Below are 22,442 nucleotides of genomic sequence, written 5' to 3' on the forward strand. Positions count from 1 at the left end.
ACTACTAATGGCCCAGATCCTTCAGAAATGAAGACCTGGGTCAATCCATGAGGCAAAGAACCATGGCTAGCTGAGGTGCTTGCTGGGGATAAAGGGAATACAGAATGGGTGGTGGAAGAAGGTAGTTCTAAACACTAGTTACGACCACATGATCAGTTGCTGAAACAAGGACTGTAATTGTCATGAGTATTTGTTTCTTGAATGTGTGCATCAAATACTGTTGTTTGCTTCACTTATAAAATATAGGATGTAAATGGGGCTAATGCATTTTCAGTTGTACATATGTTAGTTGTATAATGTTAGATGCAGGTATGACTTTAACTGTCTTTATTTAGAGACTGTGTATAGCTTAAGGAGATGTGTATAGGTGTCAAGTTGACAAGGGGTGCATTGTGATGGTTAAGGCTGTGTGTCAATTTGGCCAGGACATGATTCTCAGTGGTTTGGTAGTTATGTAATGATATAGTCACACTCCATGATGTGATCTGATGTGATCAATCCATCAGTTGTAAGGGGAGTTTCCTCAGGGGTGTGGCCTGTATCCAATACATACATGGACATTCTGACAAAGCTCGCTTGCTTGCTCTTGATCCTGCATCTGACTCGTCATCATCTGACTTCTGGTTCTTGGCGGGGGCCTGAGCCAGGATCTGCCGTCTGACTTGCTGATCTTGGGTTTGTCAGCCCCTGCAGCTACATGAGTCAGGAGAAGCCTCCTGTCTGATGCCTGACGCACAGATTTGGGACCTGTCAGACTACAACCATGTGAGCCATTGCCTTTAGATAAATCTCTCTCTCTCTCTCCACAACAACACAGATAAAAGTGTGGCCGAATAATCATCAGGGCTACATTCACAAAAGGAAACCACAGCAGGAACATGAGGAGCACCAATGGGTGAGAAGAAACATCGCATGAGACCAGCAAATAGCCATGAGGAGCAGGAAACTGGAGTTCAGTGAAGTCTACAGAGTGATGCTAATTGTATTTTAGCCACCTGCTGCTGGCTAAACCCTCTTCACTCCATCTTCGTCCTTCATTTATCCTGGCCCTGACTCTGACCATTTAGGAAATGAACTGTGAACCTTTTAGTTAGCAGCCAAGCACTTGAATACTGTGCCACCAGGGCTTCTTACACTAAAACTATGGGGGCTGAATCCACAACTATTTTCCCTGATCAGGACTTAAGTTTTATGCAGCCTGCCTGGGATAGACCACAGTTATTACAGTATCTCTACAACTAAGGTGCTCTCTTCTGCTTTTAGAAATATCACCAGGACCTTTTGGTTAGTTCCACCCAAATTTTCTAAACACCTACTTGCGAAGTCCCACGACACCAAGTGGCGGAAGAGAAAAGAATCCCAGAAACCAAAAAACACAAGGGCTGGAAGAGAGGTGGCCAAGGTTAGGTTGGTTCTTGGGAGGGGATGTGAAAATTGAGGAAGGAGAAAGAATATTCTACTCATTGGAAGGTTGTCTTAAGTGCATAGTTCAGTTCCCATCTATGGGGTCAGTTTTTGATTTGCTTGGTAGGGTCACTGATTAAAAGACTAAGCTATAGAAGTACATGGACAATGAAATAAAAATAAATGGCAAATTGATCACAATGCCTAAGAAAAGCCTAATTCAAGAAGATATGCATTCAATTTGGTTTATGAGGAAATCCTAGGGCATCCTAAACACGTGCAGAGCAGGCTGCCAATGGGAGGAAACATTCCCCACACTGTATTCTATTCCTGAGCATTCCATCTGAGGGAGAAGTAAGTTTGGTAGAAATAGTGATGTTATACTGCAATGTGCACACACTTACAATGATCACAATGGTTGTAAGTGCTGTTAACTCTGCGGGTGGCTTCAATAGGCATACATTTGTTTTTTAATCATTACTGAAAAGAGTCAAATTTAAACCTCACACTTCCAGGCACAATAATCATAACAGTTCCCACCCCAACCTCTTGCTCTCTCAGCAACACCATGAGTGGCATTCTTGGATCATCTTCTAATGAGCTGGCTGACTAGGCTGCTATCAACTTATGTTTTGGATTAATTAGCCAAGGGGAACCAAAGCCAAAAGAAAGCAAACCACTGGCATCATCACCACAGGAACACTGACATTGGCAATGAGGAAATACTCATTTCTTTCCAGTGAAAGACAAACTGTATTCTCCTGAAACTAAGAAGAGGGGTATGCATTCTAAGAAGGGGGTTTTTACCCTGCTGATGCCTCGTTCTGTTCTAACACACACGTGCACACACACACATGCACACACACACAGAGTAGATTTCATACCCTTCTTAAATGCCAGAAAGTTCAGACTGCCATCTTGGTACACTATTTTGCGGGGCTCCTGTTTGCTGCTGATCTAAAAATCTGGAGATGTTAAGTACAGGCTTCTCTTTACAGAGAATCCTTAAGTTGCCTGCACAGTAGTGCCAAGAGAGAACCTATGGTTGCTCATGGGTATGGAACAACTTTAACATGTGTCAAGGGAGTGTCTCTGGTTTGGGCAATAGTGGTACTTCAGTGGTAGAATTCTCACCTTCCACGAGGGAGACCCAGTTCGATTTCTTGCCAATGCACCTCATGCGCAGCCACTAGCCATTTGTCAGTGGGGGCTTCCGTGTTGCTATGATGTTGAACAGGTTTCAGCGGAGCTTCTAGACTAAGACAGACTAGGAAGAAAGGCCTGGTGATCTCCTTCTGAGAGTCAGCCAATGATTTGCCACCCTATGGATCACGATGGTCCGATCTGTAACCAATCATGGGGATAGTGCAGGCCTGGGCAGTGTTTAGTTCTGTTGTGCATGAGGTCATCGAGAGTCAGGGGAGACTCTACAGCAGCTAACAACAACAACATGCCATTCTATAAAACCCCTTGGGTCAGCACTGTCACACTCTAATGTAATCACCATGTAATTTCCCATGGCAGTTTAAAAATAATAGGGCTGTCTCAAATATGCTATTGTAGGGTGGTATATCAAATTAATTTTAGACATAACCTTACCTTTCCTATACCACTTTCCTTGATATCGTTCCAGGTATTAACATCTGGGCTAGGCCAAGAACCAGGGGCAGCAATTTTATTCTTTTATATGCCAGTGTCATCAACAACCTTGTGTTGGAATAAGTATTTGAAACACAGATGCCTGTTAACAACACAGCACTTGATTGCTCTGAAATACTCTCACCCACAGTAATTGAAGGGAGAAGCCCTTGGCACCAGCCCCACGCCAAAAAAAAAAAAAAAGAACCTGCTCCCCAGCCTCCTCCTTCTGCTTTCTGACCCTTCCCTCAAGGAATTCTCGATGCACTATACAATGATCTCAGTTTTCTCCCTCAAATACCACATGAATCCCACGCAGAACATGTGATTTTTTTGTTCCCAGATCACCACACATTTAATTCAACACTTCCATGTTTATTATGTATATTTAACAAGACTGACTTATTTTTTTACTCTTTTCCTCAAAAAAAAAAAAAAAAATTTCCTCAAGCGCCTTCAAAATAGAAACCTTTCAAATTGGGTTTTTTGTTTGCTTGCTTGTTTTGTTTTGAGACAAAATATTATCTTGGTTTATTTTAAAGCTGCGGGAACAACCGAGCAACACTTCAGTTAGTCCAAGGTACCCATGCATTGAAATGCTCAAACCAAAGCACTTTCTTCCTCAAAACCTATTTGGTAAACAATATAATTTTCTTCTACAGGGCCAAAGGGTGAGTTGTAATAACCAAAGGTAATTAGTCTGTTAAGTTTTGTTCCAAGTCCAAGCTATCAGGTTACAAGTTCTAATAAACCCTATAGGGAAAAGATACTTCTTTGTCCCGGGACCACCGAGAATGAGCCAATCAGCCAACCAATCAACCAAACAAAACACCTTTAATTTGCTCAGAAACTTTTCCATCCAAACACAATCAAAAAGAACAGCCAACACCAAAGCAAATAAAATGAATGAAGTGGCCCTCCGGCTGGCAGTCCTTACCACTAGGAGTGGGAAGGCCCCCTTCTGGACCCTCGCTGGGGCTCTGGCTCCTCCTGGGGTGGGGTGAGGGTGGCAAGGGGTCCACGGTGCGGGTGGAGGTATGCTCCTTGCATGCTTGAACAGGACTCACGGCTGTCTGCCTGCCTGTCTGCCACTCAGTCCTCTCGTCTGGGTGGGAAGGGCCAAGATGAAATAAAAAAAAAAAAATGAGCAGGTTACTCACTGGCCTTCCCAGGTGGGTGGGTAGGCACACCCAGGAGAAGGGAGAGGCAAGGCGCGGACAGGGAGATTCTTCGGAGGCTGTGCCCTGAGATCTCGCTTCTGACTGTTTTTGAACTTTAAGCTATGTTTGCACAGGCATGGATTCTTGGGGGAAGCAAATAGCGCTTGGATAATTAGATTCCAAGAACTCAATGTTACTTTGAAAAGACAATGCTTTGGTGCAAATACCTTTACATTTAACATAGAAATGTGTCTCCACTGCATGAGAGCATTAACACTGGAATAGGAAATGCAGTGAGGGGCGACCCTGGTGCAGGGGCTTGGAATAGCCTGGAGCAAACAAATCTGGATGTGATTTAGACTCTGAATTTCTCTAACTTTTAGACTCTAAATTTTAGAGAAACAGGATTCTAAACAGTCTTGCAGGGCCTCTGAACTTTGCCTTGTACAAGAGGCACATTCTCGAAATGGTATCTGGAAATCAGGATTTTAGAAACAGATTCACAGTGTAAATGCAGGAACTTGTTACTTGATAGCCTGGCCTTGAACACATCCTGAAATGAAGCGTTTCGTAAGTGGAGGACTCCTTCAGGAATCCGTCTGTAAGTATAGGTGTTCATACACAAAGGCATGGCAGTAACCCACTAGAAGGAGACGGAGCCAAGGGTAGGGAGAAGGGAACTACCACTTACTAGAACCCGACTATGGACCTGGCCATTATATCTCATTTAATCCTCAAAATGCCCTTATGACGGAGGTGCCATTATTTTTCTTTCACATGTGAGCAAATTGAGACCTAGAGGTTGGGTAACATGGCTGGCACGCGGCCACCTATGGCCAGGAATGTCTCCTACCGCTCCTGAAGAAATACTCATTTGACCTATAGCCAGATCACCTTTTCCTGAATTTTTATAGTATTTCCAAAACTGACGTACCATGGAATATAATTCTGGGGTGCAATACCAGTAAAAAAAAAAAAAAAAGGCTCTGTACAGGTTTCTTTATTGTAGCTTCTTGTAGCCTTTGATGTGCTAATGTACACCATGACCCTCCAGGTTGGGGACTTACAGTGTGCCATGTTTCCTAAAGCTTTTTGGTTAGACAGAAAACATCTCTTTGTGTCTGCTGTTGGGGAGGGGACAACCTGAGTTTGCGTTTGGGGAATATTGTTATAAGAAAAAAAAATTTTTTTTTTTTTTTTTAGAGAGGGGTTATTATTGGACTTTCTCCTCCTTTCCACTAACTTAAAAAATTTTTTAATTCAACTTATGAAAAAATTTCTAACAATTTGAAACAATATATAAGACTCATTTCCCAGAAGTAGACACTGTAACTTTTTTATCTATCTGTTCAGAAGTTTTTATGCATATAAAATACACATGAATACCATTTTAAAAACAATACAACTGGGTTTAAATATACCCACAATGTACTATTTTTTTTTCTTTTCCACTTAATGATATATTTGAGATTTTCCATACCAGCATATAAAATTGCTACTGGCAAATCAGAGTTAAAAAAAAGTGAAAAGGTAGGTCTATATTATGGGAGGAAACCCTGATGGCACAACGGTTAAGAGCTCTGCTGCTAAGCAAAAGGTCGGTGGTTTGGATCCACCAGGTGTCCTTGGAAACCCTGTGGGGCAGTTCTACTCTGTCCTATAGGGTCACTATGAGTTGGAATCAACTCATCGGCAATGAGTTTGGTTTTTTTAAGTTTATAATATGAGATTATTGCTTTATAAAAGGGTCCCTTACATGGGTCACAGTATGCTTCCTGGGTAGGAACAGACTCAATGTTTGGTTGACTGGGTTTCCTTTCAGCTCCAGCTGTGTGACCTCAGTACCTGATGTTCTGGTATAGACTGGGGAGGACAGTAAAACCTACCTTAAGGATTGTTGTGAGGATTAATAACAATGAAGATAATAACGATGCCAAAACCTTGGCAAACACTTATGGAGCACTTGCCAGGCATTCCCCGTAATGCTTTATATGTATTAATTTAACTAAGCCTTAGCCTCAACAACTCTATGAAGTAGGTGCTATTATTATCCTCATGTAACAGCTTGAGGAGGAGCCCTGGTGACACAATGGCTAAGGAGTTGGCTGCTAACTGGAGGGTCGGCTGTTCAAACCCACCAGCGGCTCTTCGGGAGAAAAGACCTGGCGATCTGCTCCCATAAATACTACAGCCTAGAAAACCCTATGGGGCAGTCCTACTCTGTCACATGGACTCACTATGAGTCAGAATTGACTTGACGGCACACAGCAACGACAGATTGAGAGAGTCATTTTAGGGTGTGTACCCAGCACACAAGAAGCACACAGTAATGCTTAAAGTTTTTGTATCAAGAAAACAGGATATTGGCAACCCCAATCTTTGCCACAAGGCTTTCCAAAAAAAACAGTTTTATAAAGTAGATTCTATTTTCCCTTAGTAATAATGTTGTAATTGGGGGTCCTGTTCTAAGACCTCACCTTGCCTTCCACTAAATTCCAGACATAATCAAGAAGATCCTGTAAAAACAGAAATACACACTAAATCTCCATAAGGATTTAAACAGTAAAACAATGTTCTAGAACTCAGAGATTCTGACAGATTACCTAGTACAGCTCCCTCCTTTTAACTGATGAAGGAAATAAAATCCAGAAACTGTGTGGGTCTTCTCTGAGGATATATACCTTATTATACTGCATCAGTAATAAATTGATTTAAAAATATGCATACACTTAAGCCCCATATCCACTACACAAGGAACTCCAACATACAAAACATACAGAATGCTCTGTATTAAAAATCTGACATAATGTTAATTCACAAGCTAGGATAAGCATTAAACATTTAATTAGAAATCGTTTTCCCTACCACCTTAGAATTGAAAAGGTTACTTCAGGAATTATTTGAATGAACTTATTTCCCTTAGAAAAGCTGTCTAGGGATAATGTGAATCCATAACTTCTTAGTCTCTGAATACATTTTCCTGTAAAACAGAGGCATTCAAAATTAGTTCATGGTGGGTTTGTCCCCCCAAAACAGCTGCTGGAAAAAAAAAAAAAGTTGAAGTTATCAAGAATTTTATTCTACTTGGATCAACAAAGAACACCCATGGAACCATCATTAGAGAAATCAAATGACATATCGCATAGGGCAAATCTACTGCAAAAGACCTCTTTAAAGTTCTAAAAAGCAGAGATGTCACTTTGATGACTGTAGTGTACCTGAACCAAGCCACTGTCTTTTTAATTGCCTTATATGCATGCAAAAGCTGGACAATGAAAAAGGAAGACGGAAGATTTGCTGCATTCTATTTTTTTTTAATTGCGGTGCTGGCGAAGAACACTGCATATACCACAGACTTCCTGAAGAACAAACAAATCAGTCTTAGAAGAAATACAGCCAGAATGCTCAGAAGTAAGGATGGTGAGGCTCTGTCTCGCTTGCTTTAGACACATCATCAGGAAAGATGAATCGCTATAAAAGGACATCATGTTCGGTAAAGCAGAAGGTCCTCGAAAACAAGGGAAACCCTCAGTAAGATGAAGTGACACAATGGCAGAAACAACAGGTTCAAACATATCAAAGATCATGAAAATGGGTCATTGACTGGGCAACGTGTTGTTCTGTTATATATAGCGTCACCAAGAGTCAGTGCCAACTAACAACAACATCTACATATTTTGAGACCTCACTCAGGACCTTAGTTCAGTTGGGATTATCAATGCCTTGAACCTGATCCTTCTGCCAGTTTCTTATTTGTTCTCCGCCCACCTTCCCAAGTAAGCAATGCCTTGAAGGTGAAGTAAGTCATGGAGGGACAGGATGAGAGAAGGTAGGAAGAAGAGTGAGTCATCCTCCTTTATCGTGGATAGTTATGAGTGGATGCTATACATTTTACCAAAAGGACTTTTTTTTAAATTACAAAGGAACTAATTCCTTCTCTCTTCCAACTGTAACTCTCATTCCAGTATTACCTTATAACTTTCAGCACAGTGCCTAGAATATGAAAGGAGCTTATTCATTATTTGAGTATTTGTCTCCCTCCTGCCCTCTAACTGGAAACTCTGGTAGATAGTGGTTAAGAGATACACTGCTAACCAAAAGGTCAGCAGTTCAAATCCACCAGGCGCTTCTTGGAAACCGTACGGGGCAGTTCTACCCTGTCCTATAGGGTCTCTACGAGCCAGAATTTACTTGATGGCAATGGGTTTTTTTTTGTTCTCTAATTCAGCATAATCTTCCTGTTCACTGGGATTACAACTAATAAGCATTTTTCATATTCTCGGTGACATTCAACAATGACTGTCCATCTAGAAGGAAGTCTACACCTGGTATAGATGCCACAGTCCTCCTTGGAAGTATGCACGCGTCTAAGACATACTTGCTGCGGCCACTCCTCAAGTCAGTAGTACAGAAGAGAGAGAACTGCATAATGGCATCAGAAGACAGGGCTTACGTTCCAGTACTGCTATTTCTACGCTGGTCAAGTCAAAGGTCTGAGTCCCAGATTCCCGGTCTCTCAAGTGATGATAATAATATCTACTTCACAAGACCAAGATTGAAGATTAACTGCAACAAGGTATTTGAAACGTTTTGTAAAGCTGCAAAGTAGCGCACAAATGTCAGGTATTGACCATGACTGCTTCCAGCTCTCTGAACGTGACAGCAGTGGAGCGCAATAATTGCCTTATGAGAGGAGCCGGATCCCCCAGCACATGGTCTACTCAGCTGTGTTCCAAAGTAGGTCCATCAGAATACCAACTAGCAGGTGAGTACAACTCAAGTAGAAATGGAACCAGGTTATTTTCACGAGAACAGAGACCTTTTCCTCCATGCCTCTCGCTTTATCACACCTCTGAACTACTTCCTTTTAGCATATTTATGAACTTAAAAAAATTGTTATGGAAAATTTCAAAAGTATCTGTAAGTGAAAAGTGTAACAAACCCCCACACACCCATCACCTCGCTTCAGCAATTATCAATTCATTCAAATCTTGTTAAATCTATATTCCTACCCACTTCTGGATTATTTTGTAGCAAATTTCAAACATTATATAATTTCATCTATAAACATTTCCACATGTATCTCTAAAAGATAAGGATACTATTTTTAAACAATTAAAATACTATTATACCAAAAAATGAAGTATAACTACTTAATATGATCTAATATCTAGCTGTATTCAAATTTCCCCAAATGTCTCAGTTTTTTTTTTTTTTCCAGTTTGTTTAAACCAACCCTATATTTGGTTGATACGTTATATCTTTTTTAATCTTTTATTTAAAAAAAATTTTTTTTTCCTTGCAATTTATTTGTTGCAGTAACCAGGTTCTTCTGTCATGTAAATTGTCCCACAATTCATATTTTGGTGATTGAATTCCCACAATGTCATTTAATATGTTCCTCTGTCCTCTGTAAAAAAAAAAAAAAAAAGTCCTCTGTATTTCCCGTAAATTGATGGTTAGATTTAGAGGATTTGATTTTTTTTTTTTTTTTGGATAGGTGGTCATGAGTACTTTTCATTTTGTGCACTTAGCAGCCACTAAAAATCAGTGCTAGGTCTATTCATAGAGATTGGAAAATAGTGATTTTCTTCCATTTCTTCGTTTACTAGCTGAGATGCTATTATTAGTAAAGGTTTAAATTTGCCTAAAATGAAAGCATATATTGTCCACTTCTGTTTTTGGCCATGGCTTGTTGTTTTAAGATGACATATTATTAAAATCTATTATACTGAAATATGATTTGGTTTAATAAAAGGATTAATGAGATTTTTGGGGAAAACACAACTGGGAAATATTATTCAGAAACCTTCAGTCAAAGGGTAGAGAAAGACTGGTCCACAGAACATCATAAAGATTCAAAATTGATTCTACCACTTGTGAGATCTACGGTTTTTGTTGAGGCATTTAACCTTCTTTGTCTCAGTTTTCTTATTTATAAAACAGGGCTAATGCCTGCCTGACGATTTTTGGAGGATTCATGACAAAGTATACAAAGAGCCTGCCTGTGGGGTTTAGAATTTAACCTTACCCAAAGAATCTGATCTTTGTCCTCAGTTCCTGAGAGATAATCTTTAAAAAAAAAAAAAAACCCTTGGAATTGAAGTATCTTCAATAAGACACTTATTGTGTTAGGTGAGATGATGAGGTGACTCTGGGGTGGCGGGTGGTCAGGCCATAAAGACCCACTGTGTAATACCTTGTGATCACCTCATGATATTGACCAACCTCAGGTGGGAGGGACTGGAATTTGCACCATGTAATGAGACCCCCCAATAAAAGCTCTGGACGCTGGATCTCTATGAGCTTCCTGGTTGGTGAATGACATCGATGCACGTGAGAGGGTAGTGCACCCTTTGGTACATGAAAGCTCTGCACCGGGAACCCTCTTAGACCTCACCCTACATACCTCTTCATTTGTATCCTTTTTTCCTACAATAAAACAATAATTTGTAAATACAGCACTTTGCATGAGTTCTGTGAGTCATTTCAGCAAATTATTGAATCTGAGGGAGTTGAGTAGTCAGAGACAGCAGGTCAGAAGGGACAGAAGCTGGGAACCCCTAAGCTTATGGCTGCTATCCTGAGGAGGTAGAGGGAAACCCCAAATTTGCAGCCAGTAGGTCAGGAGTGAGGGAGTCCAAGGACGCCCCCGGGCTTGGAGCGAACATCCCGAAAGGGTAGTGGTAAACCCCCCAAATCTGTAGCCAGCATTTCAGAAGTTAGGGGTATCATGGACTCCCAAATCTGCAGCTGGCATCCGAAGTCTTAGGCCTACTTGGCAGTCTGGATGACTGTGTCCTTTAACTGGTGAAGGCTGACCTAACTCCAGCTAGTTAGGGTCAGAGGAAGAAGTGCTGCATGGGCAGCTGGTGTCAGAACAGAACAAAGTTAAAAAGTGGGGATTTCTTATATGCTAATTAGTTTTTTTTTTAATGGTTGGTGTCAGAAAAAGTGGGTGTTTGATTTTATATATTCACTCACTGGAACAGAATCCAATGAATAGTAGATGTGCAATAAATTATAGTTAGTACAAGTTTCACTGTCTCCTTCCATGCCTAGCATAGTGCCTGGCAAACAATAGTTGCTCAATAAATACTGGATGAATAAATGAAAGACCAAGCGGCTTTAATTTATCCCAAGCGGATAACTGTTTTATCTGCTCATGAACTCACATTTAACAGGATGTAGGAAATAGAAGAGAGTATCATTTGCTCCCAGGTTCAATTTATCCCAGGCTACTATTTTGAAAATAAGTACTGTTGGTTACCCATAGGTCAGGGCAAGAGAGAGGAGCAGGATCATCACAACTTCAACACCAGAGACATGAGAAGGTGTTAACTTTCTCCAAAACAATGATGTATCAGCGCTGCTACGACCTCTGGCTTGGCCTGGGGAGCACTGAGTGAACCAGAGGTACGAACCATCGGTTTACTTGTCACAGCTTAAATTATAGTCATGTGTCACATAATGTCTGCTGTTCGGGCAACAAACAATCACATATACATCTGTGGTCTGGCTCACCTGCCCCTTCTGGTGCTCAACGGCTTCAGCCCTCATGACATGCAAGTGAAGCTCATGGCCACTATGTTCCAGAACCTGTTCCCCTCCATCAATGTGCACAAGGTAAACCTGAGTGCCGTCAAGGCTGCCTCAACATTTGACTCCCAGGAGCTGGATTTCCACCATTATACCATCAAAGTTGTTCCTGTGGGTGCAAGTGGAGGGATGAAGAAGCTTCTCCAAGAGAAGTTCCCCAACATGAGCCATCTGTAGGACATCAGCAAGCTGTCAGAGTACGCTGGAGCCCCACAACAAACACAAGATTACAGAGCTTCCCCAGACCATCAGTGGGTGCTGCACCACGTGGGCTCAGTAGAGCACCCTGCGGCTCACTGGAGATGGACCTTGGATGATGCTGTAGCTCATCAATATCCCAGAGGGTCTGGGAGGTCAGGGGGCGGGGGTAGGACATACTGTTCTACAATTAAGTGCACAAAGTGGAGGAGGAGCTATAGGCCATCCTGGTGGCCAAGGAGAGGAGGCTGCAATTGAAAGCCCAGAGGCAGGACCAACATGCCCACAATGTGCAGCAAGTGGGAATAACGAAAGGCCCATAAGAGGAAGAGCCTGGTGGCCATGAAGAGGGTACGGGCAGAGGCCGACGGGGACAGTGATGCCAGGGACCCAGCTGCCCCACTGGAGACCGAGGGGGCCAGCTGACCTGAGGGGGAGGAAGATGAAGCTGAGTACCTCCGTCAGGTGGTAGTCGAGTAGCTTGACTGGGACTTGTTCCCTGGGCTGAACCAAGTGGAGAGAGCCCGCTGGGCCTCCACACAAGAAGCAGAGAGTAAAGCATCAGAGGCCTCCAAAGCCCAAGGGCAGGTTCCATGGAGCCCAGGCCAAGCTGTGGCCCAGAAGGGCTGGCCAAGACCATGTACAGGGCTGGGCACGGCCACCTAAGAAAGCTGCAGAGCCTCAGCCCCAGTAAGGCCAACAGAATGGCCCAGGTGCAAGCTGAGAGACGCTGCCCTGGGGCTCCTGCTGAGTTCCACATACAGGCTTCAGTTTCCTTTTATAAACAAGCTGCTTCCCTAATTCCACCTCCACCCCAACAATAAATGAGTGACATTTCCAAAAAAGGAAAAAAAAAAAAAACAACTCTCCCTTCCCTTCTTCGGGCGGATGCACACAGCCTGACTCAGGCCTGCTCTGCAACCCCCCACCCTTGGGAACAGGTACCCCTGCTGCTGGGAGGAGTGGAGCCTGATCCTACTCCCTAGCATGCAAGGTCCGCAGGCATCATGGGGCCAGTGAGCAGGGGCACTCGGTCGCTGAGACCACTCCCCTGCTGCGCAGACCAGCACCTGAAGCCTAGTCCCCACTGTGACTTTCACGAGACCGCTAGGCACACAGGAGCTTGTGGGCCTGTGTGCAGGGAGTCCAGGGCTCAGGTGTTTGCACAACATCCAAGTCACATAACATCTTATTACACAGAACTTATTGTGTACGTTAAGTGACACATACCTATATTTAGAGAGAAAGAGAGAGAGAAGCAGGGCCTTGGGAAGAGGAGCATACACAGGAGAGCCTGAATCAGCTTTAATTTATCTTACATCAACAGCGCCCACAGCCAACTCTTCAAACCTGCACAAGTACCAACAGGTAAGCCTGCCTTACCAGAAAAGTAGGTGGGCAGAAGCCACAAAACTTGTTGGCACTGATGCTGTGGGGATGATAATGGTCCCTGTGGAGCTTGGCAGATTCCATCCTCTCCGTTAGTGGAGAAAAGGAGAAACGTTATCCCTGTGTAGGGTGAAGGACTCTATCTTAGGCACCACCTCTTTATCCTTACTATATCTCCAGCTCTATGGTCAAATGGAAGCATCTTCACACTCTGAAGTGACATCCTCCCGAGCACTCGCCAGCTGGTGTCCAGCAGCTAGTTACCTAACCTGGCTGTGCCTCACCTTACCCCCACCCTCTCTCTGCCCTGTGAGAAGATTTCAATGCTAGAAAAGAGAAACCTGCCCAGCAAGAGGTGCTAGTCTGGCACTCTTTACAAAGCCACTGTCTGGACGTTCACAACCATTGGCTGGGCCCAGTGTGTGTACCAGGCACTGGAGTGAATGAGCTACAGGCTTTGATAAACAGTGTTCAGGCTGTGGGATTTGGGATGGTTCCTTCTCCTTTTTAAAATATCTTTTAATGTTATAATGATATTTTATAATGAAATGGCTTAAAATTAAAACTCTGATCTAGTTTCTTAAAAAGAAGGGGCAAAACCTGCCCCATGCACTTATTATTGTATTTTTACAACATCGTTCAATCATTCAGCAAGGCACAGTGCTAGGGAAGAGGGGAGACAGGCCTGCACTGGCATTTACCCTCCCCACACTGAACTCTAGCACTGGGTCAGTAGCACATGGTTGAGCACTTAATTGGTGGCTAATTCTTTCAGGCGTTTAATTCTTTCAGGTGTGGTAGTTTTATTTGCCCATTTTAGCTCCTGCAGGGCAAAAATTACCTCCTTGCATACCATCTGTTAGCACCTACTCAAAAGCCCACCATGCCCTAGGATTAGCTGGCCTTACAGATACCACCACTGTGCAATAGACTTCTATCTTTCTGGAAAACAAGCCGTAACAGGCTGCCTAGTGATTATCTGAGGCCAAGGAAGGAAGGAGAAGAGACCATGATTAAGAGCTCTGCTCACATTTAGGGTCTGCTTAATCACTGCCTATTGGTTCACCCTGAAATGGCACTGCCAAGTCCGTAGGGCAAAACAAGCAGGTGGGACTGAGAGATCCAGTTATGACCCACCTAACACCTGGGAAACAGGTGTGTGTGCATGCGTGCACTTGCAGACTGGTGTGCGTACAACACCTCAAGGCTAAAGCAGCTAAAAGCCTTTCTTAGGAAGAGATATAAAAAACATAGTCTTTCTCAGTGACCTCTAGAATTTACTGTTCTTCATGGCTGCCACAGGTGCTTTGTGAGCTTGCTGGGAGCAACAAGGAGAATCAGCCCCATACATCTTTGGAAATGTGGATTATGTGCCAGATACTATGCTAAATTCCCTACATTCACTCTTTTATTTAATCCACTTGGAGATTACTAGGTCGTACCAGCCCTGTTTCCCAGGCTGAGAAACTGCCTAGAAAGTCAGAGCCAGAATTTGACCTCATGCCTGGGTGACTCCAGTGTAGACTTTCTGCATACCCACACTACACTACTACTGGGAGGGAGAGGAGGGAGCAACAGAACTAGTATCAAGCAAAGCTGACAGTCCCCAATCATTTTTCTCCCATATACTCATCCATTATCCACCAATAGAAGCAATGAACTTAGACCAAGACCCTCAAATCACTCCCTAATGATGGCCCCTACACATAAATCCAGCCTTAGACAGAGAAGAAAATGAGAACCACGTTGAAGCTGAGCTAGGGTTAAAAGCTGCAATTTTCCCTACTCCATGCTGAGTGGATAACTGAGCTTAGAACCATAGAAACCAAACAAAAGGCTGGAGCAGCCCACACAACCTAGCCTAACTGCTGCCAGCCACTGTGGGAAGGCAAAAAGGGAGCCCTCACCCTCCCTTATTCCTCAACAGCCTAATGACATGGCCTGTCATCTTCCCTGGTAATAAACTCCACAAGTCAGTGAGAGATTTGTTTCTCAAACAAAACAGCAGATCCTATTTAAAGCCAAAAGTCAGCAATAAAATGAGTCATAAACACATATAGGGGGTGATGTCCCCCTTTGAGCAGGTGATCCCATTTCTCCCAGCCCCATGCCTGCCAAAACCTAACCCCTGAGGAACTGTCTCTGTTGTCACCAGTGAGGGGTGGGAAAGGTCTGTGAAGGTCATGGCTCTCACTTTGTAGCTGCCCCAGACTAGGCACTCTCTTTAAGCCAGGTCCTCTCTGTCCTATGGAACTTACTGATGCATTCGCCTGATGCAACCTATTAGCAAAAGAGGATAAGCAGTTTGCTTTGCAGGTTTGGGAAAATTTGAAAAAAGTCACATTCATGCTCTGAATGTCCAAGATTCTATTGCACAAATGACAAAAAATTAAAAAAGATATGTAAGTACTTTACATGTACCATAAGCAAGTACTATCTTAGGAAAAAAAACAACCAATTCCCTGTTAGGTTTATTTTATTTATGCTCTTTAGAATCCGTCTTTTGGGGATAGAAATTCCTAGGAAGAAGTCATCATCACTCAGTTATTAAAAAATATTTTACCAGTGAGTTCTGCAAATGGGCTTGAGTGTATTAAACCTATCTCAGTGCCTTGAACTTCCTTTGTCATCTTTGTGGAATTAGTTGACAAGTGGGCTGTTTCTGTGGCTGAGGGTGTTTAGCTCTTTTCAAACAGGGAAGACATCATGTGGAAAAAAGATCAGATTTCTTCTTTGGATCCAAGAAATGTTAATAATAATAATAACAACCATAATAATAGTTTTCTTTTTTTTTAAGAGCTGACATCTATTAAGCACGTCTATTATCATACCCAGTATTTATTCTAAGAGCTTTAATTGCACTTTCTCAACCAATCTTCACAGCAACCCTCTGAAATTGTTACCACCGTTGTTCTAATTTTACAGATGAAGAAACTGAGGCTTAGAGAAATTAAGCGTCTTGCCTAAGGTCAAATAGCTAGTAAGTAGAGAAGACAGAATTCAAACCAGGCAGTTAGTTTCCAAAGGACTAGCAGGAAAAGGGAAAAGTGGTACCTAGTTCACTGTCATGAACACAGAATGGGCTGTCTCTCCCAAGAGCAAGTCCTTCAAATCTAAAGGTGTTCAGGCAGTGGCTGCTGTAGCAAAAACTCAAGCTTCATCTGGGACACCGGCAAATTACCCCCTTGGGTCCCTAGTGATGCCGAATTCTTCATATTCCATTACACTGAACTACTTGTTATCCACATGACTTTACTTTCTACGTTTGAACAGATTCTAGAGCTGCATTTTTCATCTTTGTTGGGAGGTTAGTATATCATTCAGAAAGCAGCAGGGAGATCGATTCCTCATCACTGGCGATATTCAGATTTCTGTCTAAAGAAAGGATTTAGGTTTGTACACCTGATCCCAAACCATTTCCCTTCTTCTTCTTGGAAGCAGATGGTTAACTCTGCCAACGTTTCTGTTCTAAAGCTCGTAAAAGTCCCATAAACTTTGCCAAGATCACCAGTGAGTCAGACGCCACATAGCACCTGCAGCTCGTACTCCTCCTAAGCAGGCCCCAGTGAGAATAAATGTCAAGGTTCAAATGTGGCAATGAGGTCAGGGGTGACCCCGACACTACAAGGCCAGGTAAGATCCCATTTAACCAACCTCTGTAAGTCACTGCCCCACCAACAATGACCAAATCATTGGCCAAATCCAATACCCACTTCCTCGTTGCTGGAAGTGCTGAGTCCAGGAAGCATCTATAAGGGAAAAGTGAAATAACAGATTTGTTGAAAGATTGCTCATTGTGCCTCCCTTGACTACTTTTCCCTCCTCTTCATCTACTTTAAATATTAAGACATAATTCAAGTCCTACCACACACTATGGACCTTTCAAAACAGGGGAACTGCGTGGTGTGCTAAGTTGATCATCAGCTTTGGGTAACTAATAGATGAGAGTCTTGAGGAAACCCTGGTGCGTAGTGGTTAAGTGCTATGGCTGCTAACCAAAGGGTCAGCAGTTCGAATCTGCCAGGTGCTCCTTGGAAACTCTATGGGGCAGTTCTACTCTGTCCTATAGGGTCGCTATGAGTCGGAATTGACTCGATGGCACTGGGCTTGGGCTTGGAGAGTCTTGACCAAGCTTCCTGTGCCTCTAAAACAGTGACAGCAACCCCATTTTATTATTCTGAGGGCCATCAACTAGAATTACAGGCCTCAAGCAAAGGTCTTCATATCTTCCTCTTTTTCTACTTGTAGTTTTTTCTTTTTTAAATGGCCTTCTTGGGCACCTGGACAGAAAGATCTCTTATAGGGACCTGAAGTACGTCAGCTGCTTGCCAAAGTGTAGCTGCTCAAGGAACGATCAGCCAGGTTGAAGCAGAAACAGGGCAGGAGGAAGACTGGGGAAGAGCAAGACAGGTGGAAGGTGTGCCATCGCAGGGAGGACTGCTCTTTTGAGCAAAAGGCTTGATGGAAATTGAAATGACAAGAGTCAATACTAAAAATGGTGACCCATTCTCTGTATCAAGACTAACCAGAGAAATTCCCCAAGATGCTATCTGAGAACCAACCCTGTGCGGTAATGGGAAGGAAAGAAAAAAGGAAGTGAGAACTAGAAAAAAGAAAACGCAACGTAGATAGAAGTCACTGTACAAGCCCTAATCATGACTCTCTTAAAATTGGCCATGTATATCCCTCCCATACTCAAACTCTTCCTGTGTTTCCACCTAATCAGATGCGCTGAGGTGGTCTGGAGAGATGGACACACCTGGATAGGAAGCTGCTGGGCAGGGAATACACCACTGCTTCGTCTCTTTCTCAAGAGCTGTTTTTTCTTTTGGTTCTGTGGACACTGCTGGGCTGTCAGTCACAGTGCCAGTCAATGAAAGAGACAAAGGAGAGACCTGAAGGGAGAGATAAACATCCAAGTTGGAGGAGAATCAGAATTTCAAACCACGGCTATGGGTTCCACAAGTTTCATAATAATATTCTTGGATTTACTGTGAAGACAATCCTGCCAAAATCTACACTAGGACTTTAAACCTAAGTGAGAAAAGTCATTCAAAAATATCAAAATGAGGGAAAGGAGTTCCAAAAACAATGATTTTGTTAAGCATAAGGAGGAATGCAGCATATTTAGAGACTTTAGAAATGGGGAGAAAGACAGATACACACGTACAATATACAATGGAGGGTGTTTGAAGGGGCAAGGTTCTTGAAGAGGCAGTACGATTAATTCAAGGCTTTCTGGTTTTTAGTAGATCTCAGCAGCATAAGCATTATGAGTACCTGGTAGGATTGAGAACTGGCCAGTGGGGTATGGCAGTAGGTCAAGAAATCAAAGAATTCTAAGGCTGGTGGTTCAGTACTTAAGGAAAAAACTACCCTTGAGGTCTAGGTTCTATGGAAGGAGAGTAAAGCCAGAAGATTACTGAGAGAGAAGTTTTAAGTGAAACTGAGATCTGAAAATTGGGTTACCACAGAACAGCTGACAGAGAGTTAAAATAATTTCTAATAATACCTGATACAGATATATACCACCTCTGACACCAGTCGGCATTGAGTTGGTTCCGGTTTATGATGACCCCATGTGTTGCAGAGTAGAACTGTACTCCACAGGGTTTTCTTGGCAAATCACCAGGCCTTTCCTCCAACATGCCTCTAGGTGAGTTTGAACCATCAAACTTTGGGTTGGTAGTCAAGCGCTTAACTGTTTGCATTACTCAGGGAAGGACTGATTAACTAAGTATACGTGTGTGTGTATCCCCACACATCTGTCAGTTTGTCGTACTGTGGTGGCTTATGTGTCTGAAATCGATCAAACAAGCAATCAAGATGCATTGATAATTACTGGTGATTGGAATACAAAAGTTGGAAACAAAAAAAAAGGACTATATCCATTGTTGTCCAGTCAATTCTGACTCATAGCGACCCTACAGGACAGAGTAGAACTGCCCCATAGGGTTTCCAAGGAGTTCCTGGTGGATTCAAACTGCTTGGCCTTTTGGTTAGCAGCTATAGTACGCCATACCTCTTAACCACCACACCACCAGGGTTTCCAAGAAAAAGGACTGGTGGTTGGAAAATTTGACTTTGGTGATACAAACGATGCCAGAGATTGCATGATAGAATTTTGCAAGGCTGATGACTTATTCACTGCAAATACTTTTTTAAACAACATAAATGCCAACTATATATATGGACCTCCCCAGACGGAATATGCAGGAAATCAAATCAACTACATCCATGGAAAGAGACGATGGAAAACCTCACTATTATCAGTTAGAACAAGGCCAGGGGCTGACTGCAAAACAGACCATCAATTGCTCATATACAAGCTCAAGCTCATGCTGAAGAAAATTAAAACAAGTCCACAAGAGGCAAAGAATGACCGCTTCGGTCATGGTACACTAACGACCGAAGACCAGATGAATTGTGGGATGACATCAAAGACATCATACATGAAGAAAGCTAAAGGTCATTAAAAAGACAAGAAAGAAAGAAAAGGCCAAAATGGATGTCAGAAGAGACTCTGAAACTTGCTCTTGAGCAAGTAGCCAAAGTAAACGGAAGAAACGATGAAGTAAAAGAGCTGAACGGAAGATTTCAAAGGGCAGCTCCAGAAGACGAAATATTATAATGAAATGTGCAAAGACCTGGAGTTAGAAAACCAAAAAGGAAGAACACACTCAGCATTTTTAAAGCTGAAATAAATGAAGAAGAAATTCAGGCTTCAAGTTGCAATATAGAAGGATTCTATGGGCAAAATATCACTGCTGATATTACATGGCTCTTGACTGAAAGCAGAGAATACCAGAAAGATGCTTACCTATGTTACATAGACAATGCAAAGTCATTCGACTGTGTGCATCATAACAAATTATGGATAACACTGAGAGGAATGGAAATTCAAGAACACTTAATTGCGCTCTTGAGGAACCTGTACGCAGACCAATAGGTAGTCTTTTGAAGAGAACAAGGGGATACTGCATGGGTTAAAGTCAGGGGAGGTATGTGTCAGGGTTGTACCCTTTTTACCATATTTATTCAATCTGCATGCTGAGCAAATAATCCAAGAAGCTGGACTATATGAAGCACTTACTGATGAAGATCAAAGACTACAGCCTTAAGTATAGATTACATCTCGACATAAAGAAAACAAAAAGTCTAACAACTGGACTGATAAGCAACATCATGAAAAATGGAGAAATGATTGAAGTTGTCAAGGATTTCATTTTATTTGGATCCACAACCAAGGGCCACGGAAGCAGCAGTCAAGAAATCAAAAGACATACTGCATTGTGCAAATGTGCTGCAGAAGACCTCTTTAAAGCGTTAAAAAGCAAAGATGTCACTTTGAGGACTAAGGTGCACCTGACCCAAGCCATGGTCTTTTCAATCGTCTCATATATATGCAAAAGTTGGATAATGGATAAGGAAGACTGAAGAAGAACTAATGCATTTGAATTATGGTGTTGGTGAAGAATACTGAACACACCATGGACTGCTAAAAGAAGGAGCAAATCTGTATCAGAAGAAGTACAGCTAGAAAGTTTCTAAGAAGCGAGGATGGTAAGACTTCTTCTCACCTATTTTGGACATGTTGTCAGGAGGACCAGTCCCTGGAAAAGGACGTCATGCTTAGTAAACTAGACAGCAAAAAAGAGGAAGACCCTCAATGAGATGGACTGACACAGTGGCTGCAACGATGGACTCAAACATAGCAATCGATTGTGAAGATGGTGCAGGACCAGGCAGTGTTTCGTTCTGTTGTACATAGGGTCACTATGAAGCAGAACTGACTCAATGGCACCTAACAACAAATTAAGCTGCAGTAACAGATAACTCCAAAACCTCAGTGGCTTACAACTGCAAAGATTTATCCTCCCGTTATATCCACCGAGAGTCTGCTGCAGCTCTGTTCCACTTTATCCTCATTCCAAGGCCCAGGCTGAAGTTAAGAGCAGCCCCTATTTAAAACATCAGACCCATCTGTAACATTCACAGGCACTGGCGTTAAGAGCTCAGATGGAGGTGCATATAACATATGTCTAAAACAGCCTGGACAATGTTCTGCTGCTATTCATAAGGTTTTCACTGGCTAATGCTTTTCAGAAGTAGACTGCCAGGTCCTTCCTCCTGTGTTAGTCTGGAAGCTCAGCTGAAACCTGTCCTCCATGGGTGACCCTGCTGGTATCTGAATACCAGTGACATAGCTTCCAGCATCACAGCAACACGCAAGCCTCCTCAGTACGACAAACTGACAGGCGTGGGGGACAGAACACTGAAGAGGAATGATGTTGCATTCATCGTCAAACAGAACGTTTCAAGATCTATGCTGAAGTACAACGCTGTCAGTGATAGGATAATATCCATACACCTACAAAGAAGACGAGTTAATACGACTATTATTCAAATTTACGCACCAACCACCAGGGCCAAAGATGAAGAAATAGAAGATTTTTATCAGCTGCTACAGTCTGAAATCGATCGAACATGCAATCAAGATGCATTGATAATTACTGGCGATTGGAATGCGAGAGTTGGAAACAAAGAAGAAGGATCAGTAGTTGGAAAACATGGCCTTGGTGATAGAAACAATATCAGAGATCGAATGATAGAATTTTGCAAGACCAACAACTTCTCCATTGTAAATACCTTCTTTCACCAATGTAAACGGCGACTATACACATGGATCTCACCACATGGAACGCACAGAAATCAAGCTGATACATCTGTGGAAAGAGATGATGGAAAAACTCAACATTATCAGTCACAACAAGGCCAGGAGCCGACTGTGGAACAGACAGTTAATTGCTCATATGCTGAAACTGAAGAAAATCAGAGCAAGTTCACAAGAGCCAAAATATGACCTTGAATATATCCCACCTGAATTTAGAGACCATCTGAAGAATAGATTTGATGCATTGAACACTAGTGACTGAAGACCAGATGAGTTGTGGAATGACATCATACAGGAAGAAACCAAGAGGTCATTGAAAAGACAGGAAAGAAAGAAAAGACCAAGATGGATGTCAGAGGAGACTCTGAAACTTGTTCGTG

The 22,442-nt window shown here is 42.6% G+C and overlaps 1 protein-coding gene across 4 annotated transcripts in view; it reads right to left on the reverse strand.

Moving 5' to 3' along the window:
• STON2 (stonin 2) overlaps positions 1–22,442 on the reverse strand; it is a 174,503-nt gene that overhangs the window by 77,125 nt on the left and 74,936 nt on the right. For 2 of the 4 annotated variants that reach the window (XM_049899772.1, XM_049899771.1), the window contains exon 5: positions 3,980–4,147. The exons of the other annotated variants lie outside the window; for them this stretch is intronic. In XM_049899772.1, the coding sequence (XP_049755729.1) occupies positions 3,980–4,147 (168 nt within the window). The remainder of the gene's footprint in view (positions 1–3,979; positions 4,148–22,442) is intronic. 4 annotated transcript variants of the gene reach the window in all.

The sequence above is a fragment of the Elephas maximus genome, chromosome 10 (genome assembly GCF_024166365.1).
Source record: "Elephas maximus indicus isolate mEleMax1 chromosome 10, mEleMax1 primary haplotype, whole genome shotgun sequence".
Taxonomy (NCBI): Eukaryota; Metazoa; Chordata; class Mammalia; order Proboscidea; family Elephantidae; genus Elephas; species Elephas maximus.